Here is a 27,792-nt window from a genome sequence, read left to right on the forward strand (position 1 = left end):
TATATTCTGCTCAAGGCCCTCTCAGAGTGGGACTGCATAAGAAAAGAGGATCTGTTTGTTTGTTTAACTCTGTACATCAAGCAATTTTTGCTGTTCCTTTTTGTTCTGCTGTATTTGGGGAAGAATGGGGATCAGTGTGCAATTTATTTTTTTTTTACCACAATGTGTTTGTAAATTTAATAAGGAGTCATTATGTCATAGAGGCCATTCAAATTGCAGATATTTTTCATGCATTTAACCAATATTCAGTATTCAAAATTCAGTAGTTCTGAATCTTAGCAAAGGTTTTGCCTCTGTACAGTTTACTTTATGGCTTGTCTCTGATTCAATTTTGGTTCTCTTTGTCCACATCTAGGTAATCGAGTGTAAATGTTTAACTATGATTTCAACACGATTTTATGAACCTTCTTATTCAAACCTGAGTATAATGATACCATTTGCAATTCATCTATCTTAGAAAATGTAATCTTTTATTAAATTATCTTAAGAGTGCTTTTAAGTGTGACAGCTGCAAGAGGGCACACAGGCTAATGATGTTAAAACATTTCTTATATTCCTTGAAGTTCATCCGTGCTTTAATTTATTTCTGAAGTTAATGTTAAATATAGCATAAAAATCTTCACTACCTAATTTTCTATTTTGGATTGGTAGAATAGAAGAAATCCTCAAAATGAAAATTATATAGCAGAATAGATGTATAGCTGTTTTCTTCCTTCTCTTTCTTCTTCCCATAGAACTTTGTAGCATATCTCATGCATGGCACATCATATTCTGCTTTCTATTCCTGGTATCTGCTACTTATCTTAGCTCCCTCATCCCATAGCAAATAACATGAAGAAAAGAGTTGTGTGTGACGCTTGTCTTTCCATCCCCTGACGTCCTCTGGTACAGTATGATAATGCTCAATAAATGGTTTAATCATAGAACATAAAATTCTTATAACAGATCAACATTATTTTCAGTACTTAGTTATAATTTTGGAGCACTTGAGTTTGTTGTGATCTTTCCTTCTTCTGACTTTGTGCAATTTAATCTCTTTGCTACTACTTGGCAATACACCTTGTCCCTCCTCCAATTGTGGTATATTGTGTTTTGTATAGTGTATTAACTCTTCTACATTTTAACATTTACCCACTTATGTCTCCTCAGTTTGCCTGACATAGTGTCTTTTATTAAAAAGTGTTAAATGAGTACTGGTTGATTAATCAAATTTGAGAAGTTTTTACTAAATACCTTCTGACTGTATTCCTATACACAAAGAATAAACCTTAATTAGATAATTTGAGCCACAAGACATTTTTTCCAAAAATAAATAGATGAATGGAATAATCATCTGGATAATTGGTGTAATTCTAAATTTGTTACATGTCTGTGCATGTTTACTCACACTCAGCATGAATAACTTCTGGGTGATTAAAAATAATTTGTTACTTAATATTGTCATCAAGGTAGGTCATAGGTAGTTGGAATAAATTTTATAGCAAAGAAAAATCAAAAAGCTCTATTAATATTTTAAGAGAGAATTTATGTAAGCCAGTTATGCCATGTGTAAAGTAGATGTGTTGGAAGATATTAAAGTTCACAGATCATATTTTGTGTGAGATTAAATATGTTTTAACTTGTCTGTTCCTAAATAAGTCACCACAAAAGTAAAATAGATCTTTTCTGACACTCTCCCCCACTCCCTATACTGGGAAAGAACCACAAAAATTTGCTGAATTTAGTTTGTTGATACATTGCAGAACCACGATAACTATAAATTTTAGTCAAATTGATTATCCTATGTTACTAATTTTAATGAACTTTTTACTAATTATCGGTTTTTTATTGTGTGCCGGAGATGGTATTGTTTTATATGCTTTATATTATCTAATCCTGCAAAGCCCTCTGTGAAGTGGAAATGATTATTCCCATTTTACAGTTGGAGAAGCTTTGTGATCAGATGATTTATCCAGAGCTATTGCGAGAATTGAATGCAGGTCTTTGGACTCTAAGGGCTTTGTGCAGATTGGAAAGATTCAGATTTCTCAGTATAAGTAGGCAATATTATAAAATTATTCATACTTAATTCATATTTAATTACCTACATGACTTTTTTAAAAGTCTGTTTTCCTTTATTTTAGAATTGATTTTGACTTTGTGTTTTGTGTTTAAAATTTGGTCAAGGAAGGGATGATTGTAATTCCTTAATTATCAAAAAATGCCTTGGGACAAATATAACTAGAGTCAGGCAAGAGAATTTTAAAATTTCTCTTACTCAGCACATATGAGAGTGTATCCAACTGTCTTCCCATTTCTCTACATGATTGTAGAAAAAAAGAGGGTCTATGAAAGATGAATAATAACCATTTGAGTTCATATAAAGAGGTGAACACTTTTATAATTCCTCCATTGTTAACAGGAAGAAAAAACTTAAAATTTTTATAATACTCCCAAACTTGTTTAAAAATATATAGTCAATGTTTTGAAAAATACTTGAATGTTTCATAAGGGAAACTGACACTGGTCAGCACATTGTAGCATTTCCAGTTCACCACTAGACCTTCCTCACTGCGGCCAAGCTTGGAGTTTTTGCTACTCTGTATGTTGATTTAATAAAACTGCTACCATCGATTCCTCTTTTAGTACAAACATATTTCCAGTTTAATTATTGCAATAAAAAAGTTCTTTGTTTATTTTCCTCAAAAATTAACATATTAAAATACTGAGGCAACCAATCCATGAATAATAATTACTTTGAAATGCTCATGTATACTAAAAATATATTCTGAACAATTAAAACGATATGTTTATTTTTCAGAATTTTACACTCCATGAAGTAACCAATGACTTTGACAATATGACCGTATCTGCAATAATAGATAAACTGGCAGTATTCAGCTACTATACATTTTGGGTAACAGCAAGTACTTCAGTTGGAAATGGGAATAAAAGCAGTGACATAGTTCAAGTATACACAGATCAAGACAGTATGTAAATGAAAAGCATTCATTAATGTTTAATAGGATTAAATTAAAACTTTATAATTATTTCAGAATCTTTTTCTATTTGTATGTATTGGTAATAAAATCTGTGTTTTATTTAGGCACATTTAACCAGTCATAAAAGTTTGAAAATGCATTTAATATAGCTATAAACCTATTACAATAGTAACAGCCTTTTCTATTCCTGGAAACTGCTACCATCCATTTATAAAAATTCTGTCACTTTCATTGCTTCGAAAGATGTCACAGCCATCGGTTATGGGCATGAAAAAAACCGTTGCGTATGTGGATGGATTTTCCAATACTTAATATCCATTCGCTCTAGAAATGACATTTTTTTCTCTCTAGCAACTTGTTTCCTTTTCAGTCTTTGAACCCACAAAGGATTTTATGCAGCATCTTTGTTCTTACTGTGTTTGTGACTAATATGTCCAAAATATCTTTTTTTTAACTCTGGAAGTTTCTCATTTGTGGCTTCTGCAGAATCCTGTTTGTGTTGAGTATTCAGAAACTATAATGACTGAAGCTCTTGCTGTTTTTTAGGTTTCAGTTTCAAGAATACGATGATACGTGGATCATTGTCTGTTTCTTCTTGTGGTTGTTTCTATGGTCCATTTATTTTTAAAAGATTAGTCCTCTTACTGAGAAATGATACTGACCTAAATTTCTGCTGAGAGTAGAATTCCATGTTTATTATTTGAAGATTATAAATTTGACAGATACTTTAAGTATGAGGAATGAATGTTCTCCCTGTTGTTGGAACAATCTTTTAAATTGTTTACTCATTGATCAGCAGAGTAGATATGATATGTGGAAATACAAGTTTGGGGAGTCTTTAGCAAAAATGTTTAGTGCAATTTGTGGTCAGTATCATTTCAGGCATTCTTTAAATGCACATCTCTCCCAAGATTTTCACCAACCTATAACGTTTTATCAGTTATTATTATAGCACCATGAATAATAAACACTTACTGTGCACTGTTCCCAGTGAGAGGTCGTGGGTGACTTCATATGTACAATAAGGATAATCTTTAGAAGAAAGAAACTAAAAATATTGTTTAGATAATATACATTATCAAAATATTTAAATATCTGAGTATACATGCACACATACATGTGTGCATACTCATAATCTCATACACAGACTCATAATCTCCATCTTGTAGGAAGGAAAAGCCAAGAAAATATTGTATAAAACAGTTCTCACACATATTAAAGATGACAGGGTTTATTTTGAATGATTTTAATATAATTTTAATATAATTATTTAGAAGATATTTTGTAGTAGATGATGTTACCACATGTGGATTTAAATAATGTAAGAGCAGGTGATGTAGTAGATGCCATTTCAACAATTATCCTCCGGTTTGTGAATTTACTTATATTTTATTTAGGGTGACTGATGATTTTTATATTTTGCACATTACCTGTCATAGTACCTGAAGGAGTTGTTGGAAACCTGACTTACAAGTCCATTTCGTCAACTGCAATAAATGTAAGCTGGGGCCCTCCGTCTCAACCAAACGGTCTAGTCTTCTACTATGTTTCTCTGAGCTCACAGCAAACTCCTCGCCACGTGAGACCACCTCTAGTTACATATGAGAGAAGCATGTATTTTGATAATCTGGAAAAATATACTGATTATATATTAAAAATCACTCCATCAACAGAAAAGGGATTCTCTGATACCTATACTGCCCAACTACACATCAAAACTGAAGAAGATGGTAGGCTGGACCCTTTTATTGCCTATTAAGCAGATTGTTGGTGTTCTCTTATTTATATTGCTTTCTGATAGAAAACATTATTCTTATCACTACATAGATTCTGTTTGTTCTTAAGTAATTAGCCTTTCAATAAACACAGTAAGCTCTAAGTTTCTTAAAATAACTACCTGTTGATAAAAATGAAGTCCCATTATTATTAAAGCCTCTTCTTCTTGATGCTAATCACTTTTGTTTCATTTAATATTCTTTTTTTCTTTTATAGTCCCAGAAACTTCACCAATAATCAACACTTTTAAAAACCTTTCCTCTACCTCAGTTCTCTTATCATGGGATCCCCCAGTAAAACCAAATGGTGCAATAATAAGTTATGATTTAATTTTACAAGGACCAAGTGAGAATTATTCTTTTGTTACTTCTGATAACTATGTAATACTGGACGAGCTTTCACCATTTACATTATATAGTTTTTTTGCTGCTGCAAGAACTATAAAAGGACTGGGTCCTTCCAGTGTTCTTTTCTTTTACACAGATGAGTCAGGTAAGCCAGAATCCATATTTCTTCCAATGATTTCACTGTTGCAGCACTTGCTCTCTCTTTTTAAGGAACAGCATGGAAAATGAAAGGATATTTGATTGTCTGTTTGTAACAGCCTGACAACTATTCATCTGCTTTGCTGAACATTTTTTTAAAATTTGAGCTTCAGAACAGAGTGTTCTGTTTGAAGCTACTTTGGAACTACTGAGTTCCAAGTACAAAAGCATGATTACTTATGCTCCTTATTTCTGAAATTAAAATATGATCAGTTTATAAATCTTTCTTAACTAGTGTCTTCAAGAAGCTAGAGTCACGATGATATTTTTCTGCTAAAAAATGTTATGAATATAAGTTTTATAATGTGTTTTCCTGCAGTGCCTTTAGCACCTCCTCAAAATTTGACTTTAGTCAACTACACTTCAGACCTTGTATGGCTGAAATGGAGCCCGAGTCCTGTTCCAGGCGGTATTGTTAAAGTATATAGTTTAAAAATTCATGAACATGAAACTGATACTATATTTTATAAGGTAGGTTGATGATAACACTATATATTTATTTCAAAAATTTAGAAAGTCAATTAAAGTATTGACATGCAGGGGGAAAATGGACTGCTTTAAGTAACACAAGGACCATCTTTTTAAAAAATCTTTTTGGTTTCCTACAACTTAAAGATGCTTGCAGAAAACACAGCAAACGTTTGTCAACTATGGAAGTGGAGTACTTCATATAGCGTTTTATTTAGAATTTGTAACTTCTAGATAGCTATAAGTTAGGAAGTAATTGCACCATTTTGTTAATGCTGGAAAGTATACAGTAAATTTTTTCAGACTATTTAAAACCTGTTATTGTCTTAAGGGTAATATATTTCTACATTCATCCCCCTTACCCACAGGGGATACATTCCAAGACCCCCAGTGGATGCCTGAAACCGTGAATAGTACTGAACCGATATGTACTGTGTTTTTTCTTATACATAAAGTTTAATTTCTAAAGTTTAATTTATAAATAAGGCACAGTAAGAGATTAACAACCGTAACTAATAACAAAATAGAAAAATTATAACAAACCGTAATAAGAGTTATATGAATGTGGTCCCTCTTTCTCTCTCTCAAAACATCTTCTTGTACAAATTTAATGCCTTTTCTGTCTTAACTAAGCACTTATCACATACTATGGCAATAACTTTTACAGTTTGAGGTACAACAGCAAAACTTGTACATTTTTTTTCCCTTCTTCCCAATTTCATAGAATGTCACAGAAGCTTCATTTTTACCGAAGATCTTAGCAGCCTCAGCATACGATTATTTTTTCTTTCCTTATTGAGAACTTTTTTCATCTTTTCACTTAAAGGAAGCGCTTTATGGCTTCTCTTTGGCATCTCTGAATTGCCAGCATCACTACTCTTGTACTTTGGGGCCATTACTAAGTAAAATAAGGGTGACTTGAACAAAAGCACTGCGCTATCTGACAGTCGATCTGATAACCAAAAAGGCTACTGACTAATGGATGGGAAATGCTGGACAAAGGGTGGATTGATACCCTGGGCAAGATGGAGCAGGACAACTCGAGATTTCATAATGCAGCTCAGACCAGCTCACAATTTAAAATTTAGGAATTGTTTATTTCTGGAATTTTCCATCTAATATCTTGGGACCATGGTTGACTGTGGGTAACTGAAACCGTGGAAAATGAAACTGTGAATAAGGGGGGGACTATTGTATTTGTTGTTAAAAGAAGTACCAAGTGAATGTTTTTAACTTGTTCAGAAAAGTGTTTATACTGGACTTCTGTTAACCTTTCCAGATAACATGTAATCCCACACTAATTGGTCTTTTAAAATATATCATTATTCTTTTTCTTTCAATGCTAATTAGTTTCAATGCTAAATGCCCTTTCACTCCTCCATTTTTAGGCTTCAGAATCAATGAAAAATACCCAAAGAACTGATGTAACAAAGGGTCTCAAATATACCTATATGATTTCTAGCATTTAATTGCCAAAATATGTTGTAATTAACTAGCATTTATTTGAGAAAGTGTTCTTATTTTTTTTCCAAAGGCAAATGAAGTACTAGAATGCTCTTTAGTTGCAGCAAGGAGAGTGCAAAAACTTTGCATAAACATTGTCCCCAATATTATATGCATTATAATTTATTACTGATGGTAAATCATTTTTATAGCATGTGTAGCTTGAAAAGGGAATAGTAAAAATCAGAAGCAGTACGTAAGTTTATGTCATAAGGAATAATGATTTTCTTTTTGGAAATCAAGATATTACTCTAAAATCTGATAGGCTGAGTAGAATTCAAATTGTATTTCTTCATAAATGTGGAATCTGTTTCCCAGCAGTGTGAAATTCCATTAATGGTGCTGAGTCTCTAGCCCTCTAGTATCTATTTCTAGTCTAATCTTAACATTTTCCATTTTTTTTAATGTGCTTTGTCTGTATGGACCACTGGTAAATAGGTATCAAATGGGGAAAAGGAATCATTTTCTATATTTCTATATTTTAAAGATAATAATCTTTATTATCCTAGGAATGTGATCATTCCTAGGATAAACATGTATGTATATTGAAGTGTGGATGTGTATGTGTGATCTTTTCCTCAGAACAGAGATCTCTACTATCAACACCGTTAGCAGAGTCATGAATTAAGGACTCTGGCATCAAATTATCTGGTTAGAAGCCTGACTTTGAGACTTATTGTTCTGCCTTAGGGCAGTTGCTTAACTTCTTATGACTCAGTTTCCTCAAGTGCAAAATGGGAGCTATAAAGATACATCCACTAAAAAGTGAAGATTGTAAGGGAAAATCTATATAAAGCATTTAGAACAATCCCCAGCATATGATAAACACGGTAGCTATTGTTGTTTTTGTATATGGTTTTAAAAAAAGAACAAATTCCATTCAGCATTGTAATAGCACTAAGCCTAAAATGACAGTACTCCTCTACCTTTGAGGGTAAGTTATATTCTAAGAGTTTTAGACATCTGTTTTCTCAATAGAAATGCTACCATTGAAATTTCACTAGTAGCAAAAATATAATTTTTATACCATAAAGTATTAAATATATCCTTTTTGGGGTGGAAGGAGTAGTTTTCCTTTAAAATCTACTACTTTTAGTTATTCCCTTTTACATCTATTTTGTCTTCCGTGAATTTTCATAACCTTATTTTCTTTCACATTCCTTTAAATGTATCTTCATGCCATCTTTCTTCCTTTCTCAACATCTAGTTTTCTTTATCTGCTTTCCTCCCTCTGTGTGGCTTTCTCTTTGAGTGTGTTGTCCTGTTTTCCTTTCTATGTTTTCAGCTACCTCTATGTCCCAACTATTAGTTTCTTTTCTTTTCTTTTTTATTCTTTCAGATTATATGTGAGTTTGTGGAGGCATAATAATTCCAGGACCACTCCAAATGTTCCTGCCATCTCAGTCAATCCAGTTTAATCCATTTGGAGATAAATAAGACCCAGGTCTGCTGGTAACTCAGGTCACTCACACATACTGAAAGAAATTTTTTATTCAGTAAAAACGTTCTGTTACGTTTAGAAATATTCCTTACTCATGTCTCCATCTTACAACTTACTTTGTCAGTCTGTCCACTATCCAATAAACTACTGACACTATTTATTATAATCTCCTGAGTTCAGTCATTTCTCTGGGTACTTACTCACTCTTCCTAACCCAAGTCAAAATTTACCTGCTTGTGTTTAATTTCTTCTTAGCATGCAGTTGTTGGTAGATTTCTCTAATTAATATAACAATTCCTTGATGACAGGGACCATGTCTTATATATCTTTATAATCTCCTGGTTATCTAACAGTGTGCTTGGTAAATAGTAATTGTGAAAGAATGAAAGGAAACAGTGTAATACAGTGAGTTCATAAAGTATGTCAATGACTTGCAAGAGATTAATTTAAAATATGATTCTAACTGTGAGTGCCCTGAGCATTAGTATTCTTGCTAAATTTCTGCCACTGAAATGTTTAATATATAAGTGAAAGTAGTTTATATTTTGGATTAGATATAATGCAATATTCTTAAAATTATACTACATAGGAGATTGTCTTCTTTTTCCATAGGGAACTATTAATCTTAAGTACTCTTTCTATTAGGACAATTCTCTTTGAATGAAGGCTTTATATTTGATGGTAAAATTTTCTATGAGAAAGAATATCCTCTTTTGAACAACTGTGATAACTGTTTTCTTCTTTTTTTTCATTTTCCTAAGAGATTGCATAAAATTAGAAATTTAGGAGTTATCTGGGAAAACTCATAGTTTAAGCTTCATAGGAGCAGAGGTTCTGTTTCATTCACTGCTGTATTCACAGTGCCTAGCATACAATAGCTGATGAATAAATTAATTTACACAGAATGCTACTGAGAATTAAAAAATGAATTTAGATGAATTCAAGAAAAATCAAGTACCACTGACTGCTCTTAAGTTGGATTTCAATTGAGGACTTTAATTTTAGCAAATTTTAAGGAAGTAATCAGTATGTAATTCCAAGTAAACATCAGGGAGACAAAATGAAAAGAAAACACTTCAGCTTTAAAAACAAATGGCAATTATGAGATTCTTCAGGGCTGAGAGGGTGTCCAGTTCATCCTTGCTTTATCAGCTGAGCACACCCTGGGGCACACACAAAAAATGTTTAATTTTTAAATTTTTAATAAAAAAATACCTGTGCTGGGCTTCCCTGGTGGCGCAGTGGTTGAGAGTCTGCTTGCTAATGCAGGGGACACGGGTTCGAGCCCTGGTCTGGGAAGATCCCACATGCCACGGAGCAACTGGGCCCGTGAGCTACAGGTACTGAGCCTGCGCGTCTGGAGCCTGTGCTCCGCAACAAGAGAGGCCGCGATAGTGAGAGGCCTGCGCACCGCGATGAGGAGTGGCCCCCGCTCGCTGCAACTAGAGAAAGCCCTCGCACAGAAACAAAGACCCAACACAGCCAAAAATAAATAAGTAAAATTAATTAATTAATTAAAAAAATAAAAAATAAAAAATAAAAAAACCTGTGCTTACTAAATCATAGGTTAAACACAGCAGACATAATTTTGATGTATTAAATATTTCTTCCAGTTATAAATAAGTTTTTTGATGATGCATTGTGACAACGAATTTTATTTCTGCTTTTCAGAATATTTCAGGTTTTCAAACTGAAGCCAAACTTGTTGGACTGGAACCCGTCAGCACCTATTCTATCAGCATATCTGCCTTTACTAAAGTTGGAAATGGCAATCAATTTAGTAACGTAGTAAAATTCACAACCCAAGAATCAGGTTAGACATGGTTTTTGGATCCTAAAATGTTTGATTTTGTATTTTAACACTTTTCCCTTTCCTTTCTCAGTTTATGTGACTAACTATCAATATTTAATTGTTCATTCAAAGGGAAGTTGAATTTCAGAGCTTTAAGGATAGGCTGGGTTGTCTTGTCTGCAATCAAATAGATATATATTTACACATGGTGTTTCACTTTGAACTGAGGAAGCTGAAATAAAAGACTAGTTTAGGAACACAAAGTAGGCTTCTAGATATATGTAAAAATTACCTACTTCTTAGTACCATCTGAGACAGCTGGGAAAAAAAGGGGAAATGAACCACTAATCACTTTTAACAGGTTGATTTATATTTTCGTGAAAAAAAATCTGTAATTTTTTAAAGAAGATGTGTTGTGACATTTGAAGAGCACTAGTCAGTATGTGAGCTTTTACTTTCCCATAGTCCATTTGTGACATGTGGAGGGGACTATGAAGACTGAAATACCATTGCTCTAATTAAACAACTTACCTGTGCATCACCTACATGTCATAACTCCACTGTGTACTGAATAGTTTTAATTTATAACTGATTTAATGATTTAATACTTTTCCTTCTCTCAACTGGACCATATTTTTAAAGGCAACTCTTCTTCACTCTTTTTTTTTTTTTTGTCAATGATTATTGAATAAGCGCAAGATCCTGTTCTAGTCATTTCTTCCCTATACCTCTGGGTGCATTTCTTCTTGTTTTAGTGAATCTCTAAATTGAAATTGGAGACCGCTCACTGATAAATTAACCATTTTACATTAATTTATGAATACCTGATACTATTTTCATGGCATGCCTGTAAGACAGGCTAAGTAAATAATATTTATAGTGGATAAGAGTTCATGCTCTGCAGTCAGTGTCCGGATTGGAATCCAAGCTCTGCGACTTGCTAGTTGTATAACCCCGGCAAAGGCACGTGCCTCCTCTGAGCCTCTGTATCTTTAACTGAAAAGAAACACACATTAGCAGTAGCCACCCAGAAGGTCGTTGGGAAAAATATTTGAAAAGATCCATATGAAGCGCTTATTAGAGCTGGACACACAAATACTAGAAAAAACATTACAGTTGCCCCTGTTCCCATACTTCAGATGAAGAAGCCATGATTCAGGCAGATTAGATGAAAAGGGCTGAGAAAATTAGTGAAGAAACTGAACTGGAACGTCAGCCTCTGACCTCTAGTGCAAACTGGACGTGACTGTAGGAATTGCATATCATAACTGAATGATACTATAGAAAAAGGCTAAACCCATAAAGAAAAAAACATTTTAACTATTTACACACATATTAGATTGATAAAAATCAAGGCTAATCTTGTAGACAGTATTATGTAAACCAATACATTTTTTTTTTTTTACCAGTAAAATAAAATAATTCCACAAAATCCTATGCCCTGATTGGTTAAATAAAATTCTCAACTTGAAGTGTTATCAGCTAGCTAATTAATTGTTTTTAAGTTTGGAGAGCCAGTGAAATAGATGTTCACAAAATCCAGGTTTATAATCTAAACTTAAGTAAATTATCAGCTGTCTCTTTTTCATTTATTGGTATTAGTATATGTTTTTGAAAATAAGAAAGCAAATAGTTAACCATATTTAACTGCCAGAGCCCTGGATCAGCTGAGGAATTGTCTTTTCTTTCATTTTAAATGCCACACCCACCCCTAAGTTATTCTCCTTTAGTTTTGATGCCTTTATCTTACAGAGGAAGAAGCGTTTGTAAAGATAGAAATTTACGCCACAGGAGAGAACTGTAGGCAAGTCAAAGATTACTTAAATATTCTTTAAATAACTATGTTTTGCACAATGACAAGTTGTTTTTTTTTCACTGCTTGCTGTTTGTAATCCACAAATTGACTATATGCAAATTTTCTTTATAGCTTCCTCTTTTTAGTGTGACAAAAAAAACTATGCTAACATTAGGGGACATAATATAATCAGACATTTCCCTGAGAAGTACCCACTTCAGTGAGGCACCTACATCTACGTTTTGCATTAAAAAGTTCCATCATAAAGTATGGCTAAGACTGCTCCTTCCCACTGAGAGATAAAGAGGGCAGGCTTCAACCACTGCCTGAGCCTGAGGCTGCCTACATAGTTGCTACTGAGGGTTTGAGGATGTGATTGCTGCTTGGGCCTAGGAGAATATTCAGTGATGGATTCAGTATTGTAAGGATTAATATGGTAACATAGAAAATGGGCCAACTGCCATTTGATTCAGCCCATGTTAAGAATTTTTTGAGCACACATTGAAAGGTTGGTATGTTAAATTTTTATTCTGTCTCTACTCCTAAACATGACTATGTCTAGCAATCGCATAATGAAATCATTTATCTACTACATATGTATAAATTTTAACTTTGGGCATTTGCTTATCTCTTAAGTTCCAGATGTTGTACAGAACGTACAGTGTATGGCAACTAGCTGGCAGTCAGCTTTAGTGAAGTGGGATCCACCCAAAAAGGCAAATGGAATAATTACACATTATATGATAACAGTTGAAAGGAATGCTACAAAAATCTCTCCCCAAGATCACATGTATACTTTCATGAAACTTCTCGCCAATACCTCGTATGTCTTTAAAATAAGAGCATCCACCTCAGCTGGTGAAGGTGATGAAAGCGCATGCAACATGAGCACGCTACCCGAAACAGGTAACTAACGTGAAACAGGTAACTGATGCGAAGCAGGTGATTTACCTGAAAGAGAGAACTAACCTGAAACACAAAACTGTTCCTGGACTGTGTCCTACGTTTGTCAATAACCTTTGTAATCTTGATAACACATTTGTCTAAAACTTTAAAAGAAATATTAAAAAATATAACACATACTTTTTTATCCCACATGTTACCTGAGGACCAGCTGTGTGGTACATTGAACCACCTCCATAGCAATGGGAGGCTGAAAGGAGGAAAAAAGAGAAAATCTGCTTCATTGTGTTTTTACAAGTATCTATTTCTTATTATACAAACACCAAACTTACTGAATTATGCTTTATTGTAATTTAAAATAGGGAATGAATATGTAACATATATATACACACACACACGTATATATCTTTTTTTAAATTGATTTATGGCATTCACGATGCTTCCCTGAATTCCAAAGTTGCAGTGTCAGACTCACTTTCATCTACTTCCTTCTCTTTATACCAGCCTTCACCTTTTGTATTATTGGAATAAAAATATCTAGGTCACTAAGCTCTAGTCTTTAAAGAGGAAAACTCTTACTCTCCCTAACAGTGATCCACCCTATGTCAGAATCTCTTTCATCTTCTACCTTCTCTATTATTGTACCTCTTCATATAAATGAAAACCTGATTCCTTCCCAATAACACCACTTCACTGGAGCTCCTCCTTAGTGGGGACTGTAGGTACTGACATAATTGTTTACCTCTGGCACCTCTCGATCCTTATCTTTGAAATATCTTTTAACCCTTTCCTCCTTTTGAAATCAGAATCACCCAATTTTACTCTACTTTTCTATCTTTGAGGCTATAAACCACAGAACTTCAAGACATGGTGTACCTTCTGATTTCAGCATCTTTTTTCTTCTCATCCTTTCAAGGCAACATTTCTTGAGACTTCAGTGTCTTACCTATTCATCTGGAATGGACGCGTTTCAACAGCAACTATCTCTTGCTCCTTACATCGCAAGGCATGTCACTGTAACTCATCTTCCAGGAGATTCCCAACTCTGAAAGGACCCCACTGTTTGTTTTCACTAGATGCTGGCTGATGAATAGTGCTGGAGAAAATGTAAATGGTTCTATCTTGTTCAGCTATTCTCTAACTCTCCCAATTGCTCCACAATCTACTATACATTCCTGTTTACACTTAATCAATTTTCCATAGGAAAATTCTGCTCTTACTCTGAACATGGTCTACCCCCACTATCATCCATCTTTGATGTTATTATTCATTTTACTAATAGCATCAAAGATAATTGATTTGCCTTCCTTCAAAATTTGCCGATATCTTTATTTATGCTCTCAAGATAGCCTCCCTTGGGAATGTCATTGTCTTCCTCTTTTCAGGAATCTAACTGCTCATTTTTGTTTCAAACTCGTGTTTCCTCTAGAACATAACTCCATCAATTTAATCTACTTTCTCCTGCATTTTATCTTCTTTCTCTGTCTCTTGCACACAAACACACCAACAGCCACACAAATTGTTAAAAAATTTCAGCTGAGGACCTGGTTGGTATATCAACCCTAAACATATTCAAAATGGAATTTATGTAACATGAATTCTCCTTCTCTTCCTCACTTTTCTATACCTGTTCTTTATCAGTTGGGGATCAAGCCTCATATTCTTATGTGATTCTTCCTCCCATCTCTCCTACATATAATCAGAACTTATCAATTCAGTCTCTGCCATGGCTCTGCAATTTGCCCCTTCTTCAACTTGACTGCCCCCATTTTATATCAGACTTGTTGCTTCCTGTAATAATACCCAAAGGGGCCTTATCACCCATACTCATTCAGCCTGCCTGTCAGCACCATCTTTCCACCCGCTTATTTTGATTGAATTGGCTCTAACATACAATTTAGAGCATTTATGTGTTGGCTGTTGAATTTTATTACCTGAGGAGTAAGAAGTAGACATGGAGATTTAGGTATCTGAAGCATAGAGGTGATAATGAAAGGTGCTATGTATAAGAGATGGCCCAGAATACTCCAAATGTTTTACTTATTCTCATCGTGTACAAAATATACCCCAGAATTCATCACCAGTTAGACATGACTTCTGTCTAGCTTTTCATTCTTTTGTTCCTCCACTGCATCTCTTCATATAACTGATACCTGTAGCCAAACTTTATTTATTCAGCACATTAGATTTCATGTATTCATTTCAAAAGACATTTATTAAGCACTTGCTATGGGCTAATAATTGATTAGATTCTCTTCTTTAAACGTACTCAATACTTTTCACCATCAGATTGTCCTGCTCCCTTTCTACGTCACACAAAATTGTATTTGTTCTTAAAAGCCCAGCTTAAGTGTGTGTGTGTGTATGTGTGTGAGTGTGTGTGTTTAAGTCTTCAATGACATGCTAAGCATTAAAACTACAGATTCCTAGACTTCACCCTAGACTTGGCTGAATCATAGCCTCAAGAGATGAAGCCCAAGGATCTGTAGTTTTAAGCATCTCTCTGATGATTCTCTGTAAATTTTCTGAATTACTGGACTAGATTACCCAGGAGTTTTGATGGCAGGTGATACGTAGCAGTGAGGACAGGCAAACAGTGTCAGAGAGGTCCAGAAAGGGGTAGCAGGTGTTTCCCCAGTGGGTGGGCAGCAGACCATTGCTATACAGAGTCTGAGAGAAGGAAATATGTTCAAATGCAGGCAGGTGGTCTGCATCAGGGTGGTCTAGTACCAGGTGAAATGATCTTGATCATTGGACGGGAGCTGAGTCCTAGAGAACTGGCAATGAAAGACAGGACAGTAATTCTGAGATAAATGAGAGGTTCAGAACTCAGAGAACAAGGCAGAGGACTCATTATTACTGATTCCACTGGTACTCAAGGTGACTGCTTCGTCACAGGAATGAAGCAGAAGTTCAATTAGTAGAACAGAGACGCATAATCAAAGTATATACACTTGATGTAGAGGCCCCTGAACTTAAGGACAGGTCTTTGTTAAAAAAAAAAAAAAAATCCTTTAACTAAGGATTTGAATTAGATTTTAAGTCAGGATTAAAAGATTGCATGAATGGAGACTGAAGGAATTCTAAACCAATGAATTAGGAAGGTGTTAGGCATATTGTACCATGTATTATGTGCTCCCTTACTACTGAAGACAAATGTTGCTCAAAGTTTGGACTGCTGACTCTCCCTGCATCAAAAGGTACATCCCCGAGGCCCTACTCTAGACCTGTGGAATCAGAGTTCGGAAAATAAAACTCACAAATCTTCCTTTAAACAAGGTATGTGAGGTGAGACAGTGCTGAAATTTGAGAACCATTCTATTCCACTGTATACTCTTTGCTTGTGGGGCTATGTCTTATTTGTCTTTGTTTTACTCACAGTTCGTAGCAAAGAGCCTTGGGCATTCTAGGCACTCAAATTTTTGTAAAAGAAAGAAATGAATTGTTTTCTCATGAAATTCATAATTTTTCATAAGGGTGTTACTCCACTGCAATGTATTATTTCCACACTTCCATCAGGCAAAATTATAGATATTTTCTCCCAGGCAAATGTAAAAGTTTTTTCAATTAAGGAGAGTCATTCATATGAAACATGAGTATTAACTGCTGCTTTAAAAATATTTAAATAATTTGTTTATCTTTAAAATTAATTTTCAGATCTAGCATGTAATTGTATTTATGATTACAATTTTTATTAGGTAAATAATTTGCTTTTATCTGGGTTCACATGAATTGTTTGTTGGTAAGACATTAGTAAGAACTGGAGATTCATTGTTCAGAATGGAAGCAGTTTTATAGCTGTTGCAAACTTCTAATTTATGGTGGTCTAAGATTAGTCACAGTGTAAAGTCAGCTCTGAGTCACTGACTCTGTACTTACTTTTGACATGAAGTAAAATCAAATTTGGCTCACTCCCTTACTGCCTAGTGCCTGACCTTAACATTCCTTCCAGGGATTATTGGGTATTTTTCTCAGTGTAAACTTGGTCATATTGGGCACAGTTAAACATGCATCATGGATGATTGAATTTATGATTGAATTTATGAGGAGATTAGTGTTCAGTGTCTAAACTGGTTCCATTGTCACAGTCAAACACGTCAGAATAGGGCAAATACAGATGAAGGCCCCCAAACCTGGTAATTTTAATAGCATTTTCTGTCCAAGTATATTATATGTACCAATAAAAATATTATAGCAAGTTCAAACAAGACTTAACTTTTAAAATCTCAAATTAGTTCAAAATTCATGCACTTCTCCATATTATTTTCAAATCTTAGTAAATATGGTGATTTAAAATTGAGTTTGAAAATTTGTTCTTTTTTTCTGGAAGATAATTTTACAGTTTGGATTTATTCAAAGCTCTTCCAAGTTCAGTAATTTAGAATCAAAAGAGGAAAATAAGCTATATCCCTTGGACACCCAAAACTTAATTGAGGGAAAGTAAAATACGCAGTTGTGGTTTTTAGGGGTGTTCTTTTCAGCAGTGATTTCTTTATTAGCTTTTTGTTCAATAGGAGGTATTAGGCACCTAGATGGACCCACTGGAAGTCCACTGAGCTTGCAAATATATTAATGGATCAGCACTGAATGGGAGTGTGTTTAATATCCCTGTTTTTTTTCCCCTTCTACTCTTGCTTCTTTCAAATAACTGTGTACTGTTTAATAGCATATATGTAAACTCTCAAGCCTCTTCTACAAAGCCATGACTGCCATTCCCCTAAGAATTATTTAAGAAATGTATTTGTTATGTACTTTATTTGGATCCCTATTTTGTGGACCTCTGTGAGCAGTGTAGAGATTACTGGGCGAACTGTGATTAGGACAAAATCTAACTTCCATTTACCAGCTTTTTTAAAAAAATAAGATATACCATTTATAAGAATTTAGACCATTCTTAAGTACCATTTAATAGAGTGGATGTGGATGGTAAAAGTTTTCTCAAGGTTGCAAATTAATGTGCTAATTCAAAAGAAGTTTACTTTTTCCTTTGTCTGCATGCCAGTGACATTGCTCTCCTCAGTCGAGATGAGAAGTCAAACATGCAGGAAAATTGTGTGATCCTGTTTGTTCTTAAGCAAGTGAATTGGCACATTCTACTTACCAGTCAGTAATTGTAGAAAGCACAAAAGCCATTATAGTTGCCTGTCATGGATCAGAGAGAAATAGCTATTAGCATTGCTACTTTAATTGAAGTTCAAATGCTTTATAAAATATATTCCCTACAGACTTAATTATTAAATATAATACTTTCCTTAAGAGTGAACATCAGGTGAAAAGTATCCTTTATACTTGTGGTATGGTGGACATTTGACCAGTATATACTCATGTAATGCTTACTGAGCCCAGGCTTTGTGTTTGGGGTTCAAGACTCAAGTTTGAATCCCAAATGGCATTGGTGATCTCGGCTCTGCAGGTCCAAATAACTCCACCATTATTGTAAAGACGTATCTAATAAATATAAAGCAATTAAACACAAACCTACATAAATATGTCAGTTGTGTGGATTGAAGATTGAATCAAATAGGAATTCGGGAGAAATACATTTTATGGAAGGCCGTATTGAAGAGGTGGAATAGGAACTGGATGTTGCTTATTGATAGCTTTGGAATTGCTTTATAGAAGTTTAGACTCAGTAACCTAATTAGAAGATGATGATATGGTATTGGAACTTGAATTTCATAGTCAGGTATACTAATGTTTACTTAGATTTACCTGATATAGATCAATAAAATAGCTAAGTTTACTAAATATTCTTTTTTGTTGTTCCTCAATATGCTATGAGAAAATGTCAGTTGTACATATCAAAGAACATTCTTCTTTTTATTTGAGCAATCTTAGATGGCAGAGGTTAGGTAGACCTGAAGATTATGGGTATGCTAAAGCACTTATGGTAAGCCACTCTGTGACCCCATCTCTATTCATGAAAATGGTGAGATAGATAGAGGGGAGTAAATAGAAATTCCAAGACACAGCAAGGGAAAACACATAGTAGCACAAAGGAATGTAATACAAGGGGTCAAGGCTGAGAAGAAAGCCTGACTAGAGGGTGTTGTATTGAAAAGAGTATAGGAGGTGAGATCGAATAACTCACGTGGACCTTACTCTGCTTTGTATAGTTGTAGCAGAAATTTGAATACAATTTTATGGAAAATTGGGAACTCTGCTAAATTTAGAGTAGGAAGCAACATAAATTGACTCTGAAAACAGTGATTTTTTTTGGCCATTTTCCTAAAACCCTGCAGTAATCTCTTCAGATGGAGAAGGATTTGTTCATTACAAATTTACTGAATCTCCCAAATCATAAAGAATAAAATCCACGGTCATTTTAATGGTCCGTAAGGTCCTTTTTCAACCCAGCATTCTCTTCCCTAGTAATGTATGTGTCTCTTCCTTCATCTTTTGAAATTTAGCCTCAAATACCACCTCTTCAAAGAGGATCTAACTTATTTATGATTAAAACCCCTCCCAGCTAGAATTTTCTATGCCTCTTTCTTGCTTTACTTTTCTCTGTTATATTATCATTATCTGTGGATCTGTCCTCATTACAATGCATGCTCCATGAGAATAGGGATTTTCCTTTGTGCAGTTCACCCTTATTTTCAGTGTCCAGGAACGCATCTGGCATACAGTGACACTCAATAAATATATTATTAAAGAATGAATGAATCAGTCAATCAATATACAGGCCTAGGAGAGTGATAGAGACACAGTGAACACTCAGTATGCATACTTTGGGTGCCTGAAGTAGAAACTTTCAGCCACAAAATTATGTTTAGACAATTATGTGGTAAAATATCTAAGAAAGGCATGTCTTCTGTGGTAAATCTTTTTAATAAAACTTTTTATTTTGAGATAGTTATAGAGTCATGTGTATATATAAGAAATAATATAGGGAAATCCTGTGCTCCCTTTATCTAGTTCCCTCCAATGGGAACATCTTGTAAGACTACAGTGCAGTATCACAACCACCATATTTATATCAATGCAATCAATATAGAGAATATTTCAATGAGAATAATTTCTCATGTTGCCTTTTTATGGCCACACCCAACTCCTGCCCACTCTCCTTGTACTTCTGCTCATCTTAACCCTCTGATAACCACTAATTTGCTCTCCATTTTCTGTAATATTGTCATGTTAAGAATGTTATATAAATTTTTTTGTACTGATTGATAAGTTCATGTAATTCTCTTTTTTGGCTTGTTAATATGGTGGATTAAATGGATTGATTTTCTAATACTGAACAAACCTTTGGTCTCTGGAATCAACCCCACTTGATCATGGTGTACTTCTTTTTACTTATTACTGATTTCTATTTGCTAGTAGTTTGTTAAAGATTATTGCATCTATATTCGTGAGGGATATTGGTCTGTAGTTTTGCGGAGGTTTTTTTTCACTGTCTTTGTCTAGTTTTGGTATCAGGGTGATGGTGGCCTTATAGAATGAGTTTGGGAGTGTTCCTTCCTCTGCAATTTTTTGGAATAGTTTCAGAAGGATAGGTGTTAACTAAGAGAAGTCTCTAAAGTGTTAACTTTAGAGAAGTCTAAATGTTTGATAGAATTCACCAGTGAAGCCATCTGGTCCTGGACTTTTGTTGGGAGTTTTTTAAATCACAGTTTCAATTTCAGTACTTGTGATTGGTCTGTTCATATTTTCTATTTCTTCCTGATTCAGTCTTGGTACAAGAAATTGTACCTTTCTAAGAATTTGTCCATTTCTTCTAGGTTGTCCATTTTATTGGCATATAGTTGCTTGTAGTAGTCTCTCATGATCCTTTTATTTCTATGTCCGTTGTAACTTGTCCTTTTTCATTTCTAATTTTGTTGATTTGAGCCCTCTTTCTTTTCTTATTGATGAGTCTCACTGTCTTTGTGTAGTTTCAGTATCAGAGAATACTAGCTTTATAATACGAATCTCTTCTAATTTCTGGAAGAGATTGTGTAGAATTGGTGTTAATTCTTCTTTAAACATTTGGTTGAGTTCTCCAGTGAAACTATTGAGGCATGGAGATCTCTTTTTGGGGAGTTTTAAAATTATGTTTAAGTGTTCTCAGGATGCAAAGTTGGAGCTGAAATGTATATCGAATCAGTTGCAAGAAGTGGTACTTGTAAATAATACATTTGTCAAAAAGGAAGTCTCAAGAGAAATAAAGAAATATGGTAAACTAAAGTGTGTTGAATTGATATGAGATGAAAATACGATATATCGAAATGTGTGAAACACAGTTAAAGCAGTGAAGAGAGGGAAATTTATAGCATTAAATACACACATTGTAAAAGTCTCAGATCTATAATCTAAGGTTCTCCCCTCCACTAGAGTCTAGAAAAAGAAAAGGAAGATATAGTGAAGGAAGTGAATAATAAAAATAAGAACAGAAATCAGTGAAATTGAAAACAGAATAACAGTAGGAAAAATCAATTAAACAAAACTGGTTCTTCAAAAAGATGAAATTGACAAACGTCTAGCGAGCCCAACAAAGAAAAAAAAGAAGTCACAAATTACCAATATTTAGAAATGAAATCACTGCAGACATCAAAAGGATAATAAGGGAATAATATTAACAATTTTACCTTAGATGAAATGAACTTACTCTTTTTTTTATTGGAGTACAGTTGCTTTACAATGTTGTATTAGTTTCTGCTGTACAATGAAGTGAATCAGCTATATGTATACATATATTCCCTCCCTCTTGGATCTCCCTCCCACCCCGCTCCCATCCCACCCATCTAGGTCATCACAGAGCATCAAGCTGAGCTCCCTGTGCTATACAGCAGGTTCCCACTAGCTATCTATTTTACACATGGTAGTGTATATATGTCAGCCCTAATCTCCTGATTTGTCCCACCCTCCCCTTGCCCCCCTGTGTCCACATGTCCGTTCTCTTCATCTGCGTCTCTATGCCTGCCCTGCAAATAGGTTCATCTGTACCATTTTTCTAGATTCCACATATATGCGTTAATATACAAACTTACTCTTTAAAATCACAATGACCACAGCTCAGCTAATATGAAATAGATGATTTGACTAGTCCTATAACTATTAAGCATATTAAATGTGTGATGGTTTCCTTTGATAGCACTCTGGTAGAGAAAAGGAGGGCACCTCTCCATTACCGCCAGATGTATGTAGAAATCCAAATTCCCCACTTGGCCTCTGCTGACACCCAAGGGGAGGATGCTGGGTGAGCGTGAGAAAGAGGGCTGCCCACCAGGCTTCCACTAAGAAGGATAGGAGTGCCTCATATTCTTCCTACATATTCTCCACTGACACGGTGGAGGGGACTTACTACCTCTGGAAAGGGTGAAAGTTCTGGCTCCCTATTTTACCTCACTCTATTAAGGATGGTTGAGGTACCTCACTACCGCCTAGTAAAGGCAGAAGACTAGGTTCTTCATTTGACCTTTGTCGTCATGGGAGGGAGTGCGACCACAGCTTTTTTCTGTAGTTTTTGGGTAGAGTTGTTATTGTCTAAAAGTTTTCTGTCTTGCTAGGCTGCACTGTTTTTTTTTCTGTTAGAGGGAGGAGGCTTTTTCTGAGGCTTTTTTAGTCTGAGCTGGTTGGCATTTGGAGATTGCTGGCCTTGGGGATATACAAGGCAAAAAGAAAAGCCAGGGAGCTCACCACTGTATTGTTCCCTGGGTCGTGAGTTCCCTAGTTGCTTTGCCTTCTCACCACCTTTCAGAGTCTTCTTACGTTTGTTTCATATTTAATGTCCAAGGTTTTAGTTGTACTCAGTGGAGGGAACTGGGAATATATATCTACTCCATCTTCAAAGCCTGAAGTTCATTTGTGGGGATATGCTTAATATCATGTGTGGTACCCTTTTAAATCCATATATTCAAGATTAAGTTATTTAATACATATGAAGTACTCTGCCAGAGACTACTGGTAAGACTATGATGAAACAAAATTATATTCTTGTGCTTTTAAAATTTAGAATTATATAATTTTAGATCTTTATTGGATTTCAAAGATAACCCCATTCAGCCATTTCATTTTGCAAGCATGGAAAATGAAGCACAGAGGTTTAGTGTCTGCTGAGAGTGTGCTTTAACTAATTATTAGCAGAACTCTTACTAATCCAGAACTCTTTCTACCGTATTATGATACTTTCCTTACATTAGAAATTCAACCGATCATTTGTGTTTATTGGAATTAAAATGTTTTTCTCATTATTTCACAATATCTAAATAGTCATTATGGAGTGGGGAAATTCAGGTTCATCATATGAATTTCATTAATTTGTACAGGGATGTATATGTTCTGAGTATATACATACTTTTGTCCAAATATGGTTTTAAAATTTAGGAAAACTAAATTTCTATTATCAAATATGTGCTTAACCTATAATACTAAAAATACTATGAGTTCATATAGTAAGATCTGTAAAATACTGAAGCCATTCTGGGAAATTTTATACTTTCTAGTCACATATCACGTTTTTTATCCTGGATCAGTTCCAAAAGTGTAATGTTTGCTATTATGAATTTCTGTCTTAGGTATCAAATTATAAATTTAAAAGTCCTTTTAAATGCAATTCCTTTTGTAAAATAATGAACCTGAGTTACTCTGCATAATTCTCCTTGACCCCACTGATGCTCTAATACCTTTCATTAAGTGGACTCCAGGCAACCACTCTTTTCTTCATCCCAGCTCCAGCTAAAGCCAGCTGTTCTTCAAGCAACATTTTTATTAACTTATTTAGGAACTGGGGCATATCTTATTACCCTATTTTCCATTCCTGTCCTATGCAGCTGTAGTTGATACTTTTCATAACAGCCTTTACATATCAACCTCCTCCTCCATTTCACCTCATTTTTTTCTTATTCTCTTTTACTTCCCTTTGTAAGTAAATTATGCATGTGTGTGTGCATGCAAAAGCCCCTCTTCTTTCTTTCTTTCTGGTAGCCATATGACTTGAAAGCTTCAGAAATGTGCTCCTTGTTTCTATGAGATTATAAGCTTCAGGGAAAAACATTTACTAATGGTGGAAAAACTCTGAAATGTAGAATAAATGAGTTTTAATGATAGCAAAATTTCATTAACAATATTACGTTAATTTAGACAATTAAAAAATGTAATATGAATACAAAGAAAAGGCTTTAAACAAATAGTAGGTTGTGCAAATTATCATTCATCTCAAAATATTACAAGTTTCATGGTATATAAGAAAACTTTTGGAGGAATCTATTTTATAAATATAAGACATGCATAAATAGCAGCCACTTTTAGAATTCAAATAAAGTAACATTTCTTAGTATATTAATGTTATTGTAATTTGAATATTCACCACCTCCTATTCACTGCATCCTTGATTCACCCATTAGTTCGGTGCCTGGATACCTTATTATGAAGAATTACTACTTTAAAGGCAATTTGCAGTGTTAGAAAGATAATAAATGTAATTCCATATGGATCACAATAATGAAATCTATACCAATTAAAGGATATGTTAAAAAACAGTAGCCCAATTTTCTGACATTTATTACTAATTAAATTAGCCTACTTTAGATAGGATTTTTAAAAAGCCAACATTGTTAGTAATTTTTAAAATGTAACTACATTAATATTTGCTATGTATGACAGTCTAACATTTTTAAAGTTTAGCCTGAAATTTAAAACTAACTTTGTATTTAGGATGTTATTACAGAGAAATTATTAACTGTGTGAGACATACTTCCTAGAAGCTGGATAGAATGCTCTTCTTACAAGTACTATTAGAAAATTTGCCTGAAGATTGAACAGTTACCAAAAGAGAATTGAAAGTAGTTGTTGACGTACTTGGACTAATCTATAAGGCTTCTTTTCTAGTATGGATACATGAGAAATATAATAAAGCTCATGATTTTTTCCATAATGTCTAGATTTATAAAATATTAGCTAGAAAGTATTAGTATCTAGTATTTTAATTTTCTATATAAATGTATAACATTTTGAATATTGTTACGATTTAATGGGAAAGCCTTTTTCTTTTCATTTTTTTAACATTTTCTAATTATGGGAAATTATTTTATATACAGTGAGATGCACCGAACTTAATTATACAATTAAATGAGTTTCCACACATGTATACAGCCATGTAACCACCACTCAGCAACATATAGAATATTTCCATCTTCCACAGAAAGTTCCCTTGGACACCCACTCCCCAAGGCAACCACTATCCTGATTTCAATCAACATAGATTAGTTTCAGTTGTTCTTGAGCTATATGTACTCTTTTATATCTGGTCTATTTCTTTCAACATAATTGTGAAGCTCATGTTGTTGAGGGTTTCAGTAATTTGTTCTTTTTATTATTGAGTCATTTTCCACCATTTTAATATCCCATTGTTTGTATGTCTGTTTTCTTTTGATGGACATATGGATTGTTCCAAACTAAGTGTTATGAATAAAACTGTTATAGATATTTTTGTATAAAACTTTTTTGTGGACTTGCTGGGTCATAGTCCGGATGCATGTTTAACTATTCAAGAAACTGATGATTTTCAAGTGGTTGTTCTATTTTAAATACTCACCCAACAGCATTGTATGAGAGTTCTAATTACTTCTCGGTATCAGCAGAATTTGGTATTATCAGTCTTTTTTAATTTTAGACAGTCTAGCTGGTATAAAAGAACTTCTATCTTATTGTAAGTTTAATTTTCATTTCAGTGATGACTAATGATGTTAAATCCTTTAACATGGTTATTGATAATTCATATAAAGACAGTCTTTGCTTTACCTGATAGTGTGGGACCATAAAAATGACTGTAAAGCTGTCTGTAAAATGTGTGCAAAGCAACCTTAATAATCAATAGGGAAAATGATTGTTCCATAACCTTCAAAGTTTTTTGTCACTACATTAAAAACTCTCTTACTGTCAGTTATAAATATATAGGAAATGAAAAAGCAACAAAAACAATATTTAGTACACTGTAATTTAAAACATTAGAAATAACTGAGAATGAAAGCTTTCACTTTATTAAAAACATATCAAGAGTGGTTACTTTCTTTTCCTCACTGTTTAGCTTATGATATAGAGAGAGCATCTTTTCTATGACTTGGCAAAGTTTGGATTAGCTTTGAACATGCATATGGGCACGTGACATATGCACATGGGAGATAAGGAGGCCATATAACTACACACTTTGCTGCCTGTGCATGAACTAAATAACAGATGCACAGTGACCAATCAATGATAGGTTTCAAAAGAAATGACATTATTGGTCTCTGATTATGATGTACATCTGTGTGTGTGTGGGTGTGTGTGGGGGGGTGTGTGTGTGAGAAACCAAATCATTTTTTATTTGTTTTAAACTTTTTATTTGATATTGGAGTACAATTGATTAACAATGTTGTTTGTGTTAGTTTCAGGTGTACGACAAAGTGATTCAGTTATACATATACATGTATCTATTCTTTTTAAAATTCTTTTCCCGATTAGGTTGTACAGAATATTGAGTAGAGTTTCCTGTGCTATACAGTAGGTCCTTGTCGGTAGAAATTTTGTGGACAGGAGAGCTAGCAGTGAAGTACTTTATACAAGAACTCATAGTTTATATATAAAGGTAACAAAGTTTAACCCCTATTTTGGGCAGACAGATGTTATTTAATTAAACCGTAAAAACAGAAATTCAAGCATATTAGAACATGCAACGTGAGGATTGTTCTATTATTTTTGACAGGTTTCCGTTCAAGTCTTTAGCCCATTTTATATTGAGTTGCTTTTCTTTTTGGTGTTGAGTTATAGGAACTCTTTATATATTTTGAATACAAGTCCTTTATAACATGTGTGTATAACAAATATTATCTCTTAGTCAATGGCTTGATTTTCTATTTCCTTAATGGTACCTTTGGATGAGCAGATTATTTTAATTTTGATGAAATCCAAATTAGCAATTTTAAATTTCACATTAGTACATTTTGTGTCCTAAGAAATATTGTCTACTTCAAGATCATGAAGATATTATCCTGTCTTTTATTCTAGAAATTTTACAGTTTTAGCTTTTATATTTATATCCATAATTCATCTCAAATTTTGTGTATGTATATAGTATGAGATATGATATAAAGTTCCTTTTTAATATATTCATTCAATTTTTCCAAAACTTTTTAAAAGACTTTCCTTTTCCCTACTGAATTACCTTGGTAGCTTTGTCAAAAATCAATTGACCCTATGCACTTGAATCTCTTTCTGGAATATATTCTCTTCCATTGATTTGTCTACCTTTATGAATACCACACTGTGTTGATTACTACAGTTTTATAACAAGTCTTGAAATCAGGTAATGTAGGTTCTACAAATGTGTTCTTTTCAAGGTTGTTTTAGCTATTTTAGTTCTTTGTATTTCCATATAAATTTTATTAGAATCATCTTGTTGATTTTTACCAAAAAACCTTGTGGCATTTTCATTGAAATTGCATTTAATCTATTCATGCATTTAGGGAGAAATGCCATCTTAATATTGAGTTATCTGATCCATGAACATGGTATATGTCTCCATTTTTAGACTCTAATTTCTTTTGGCAGTGCTTTGTAGTTTTCAGCAAATGAATTTTACATGTCTTTTGTTAAAATTATTCCTATTTAACATTATATGTTATTTG

The 27,792-nt window shown here is 33.9% G+C and overlaps 1 protein-coding gene across 1 annotated transcript in view; it reads left to right on the plus strand.

Moving 5' to 3' along the window:
* Positions 1–27,792, plus strand: part of PTPRQ (protein tyrosine phosphatase receptor type Q) — a 289,628-nt gene that overhangs the window by 144,323 nt on the left and 117,513 nt on the right. Inside the window, exons 38-43 of the mRNA XM_082350721.1 lie at positions 2,801–2,969; positions 4,421–4,711; positions 4,974–5,249; positions 5,622–5,773; positions 10,386–10,527; positions 12,938–13,207. Of these exons, the coding sequence (XP_082206847.1) occupies positions 2,801–2,969; positions 4,421–4,711; positions 4,974–5,249; positions 5,622–5,773; positions 10,386–10,527; positions 12,938–13,207 (1,300 nt within the window). The remainder of the gene's footprint in view (positions 1–2,800; positions 2,970–4,420; positions 4,712–4,973; positions 5,250–5,621; positions 5,774–10,385; positions 10,528–12,937; positions 13,208–27,792) is intronic.

Source organism: Balaenoptera borealis (assembly GCF_965194805.1).
Source record: "Balaenoptera borealis genome assembly, chromosome: 13".
In the NCBI taxonomy this organism is placed as follows: Eukaryota; Metazoa; Chordata; class Mammalia; order Artiodactyla; family Balaenopteridae; genus Balaenoptera; species Balaenoptera borealis.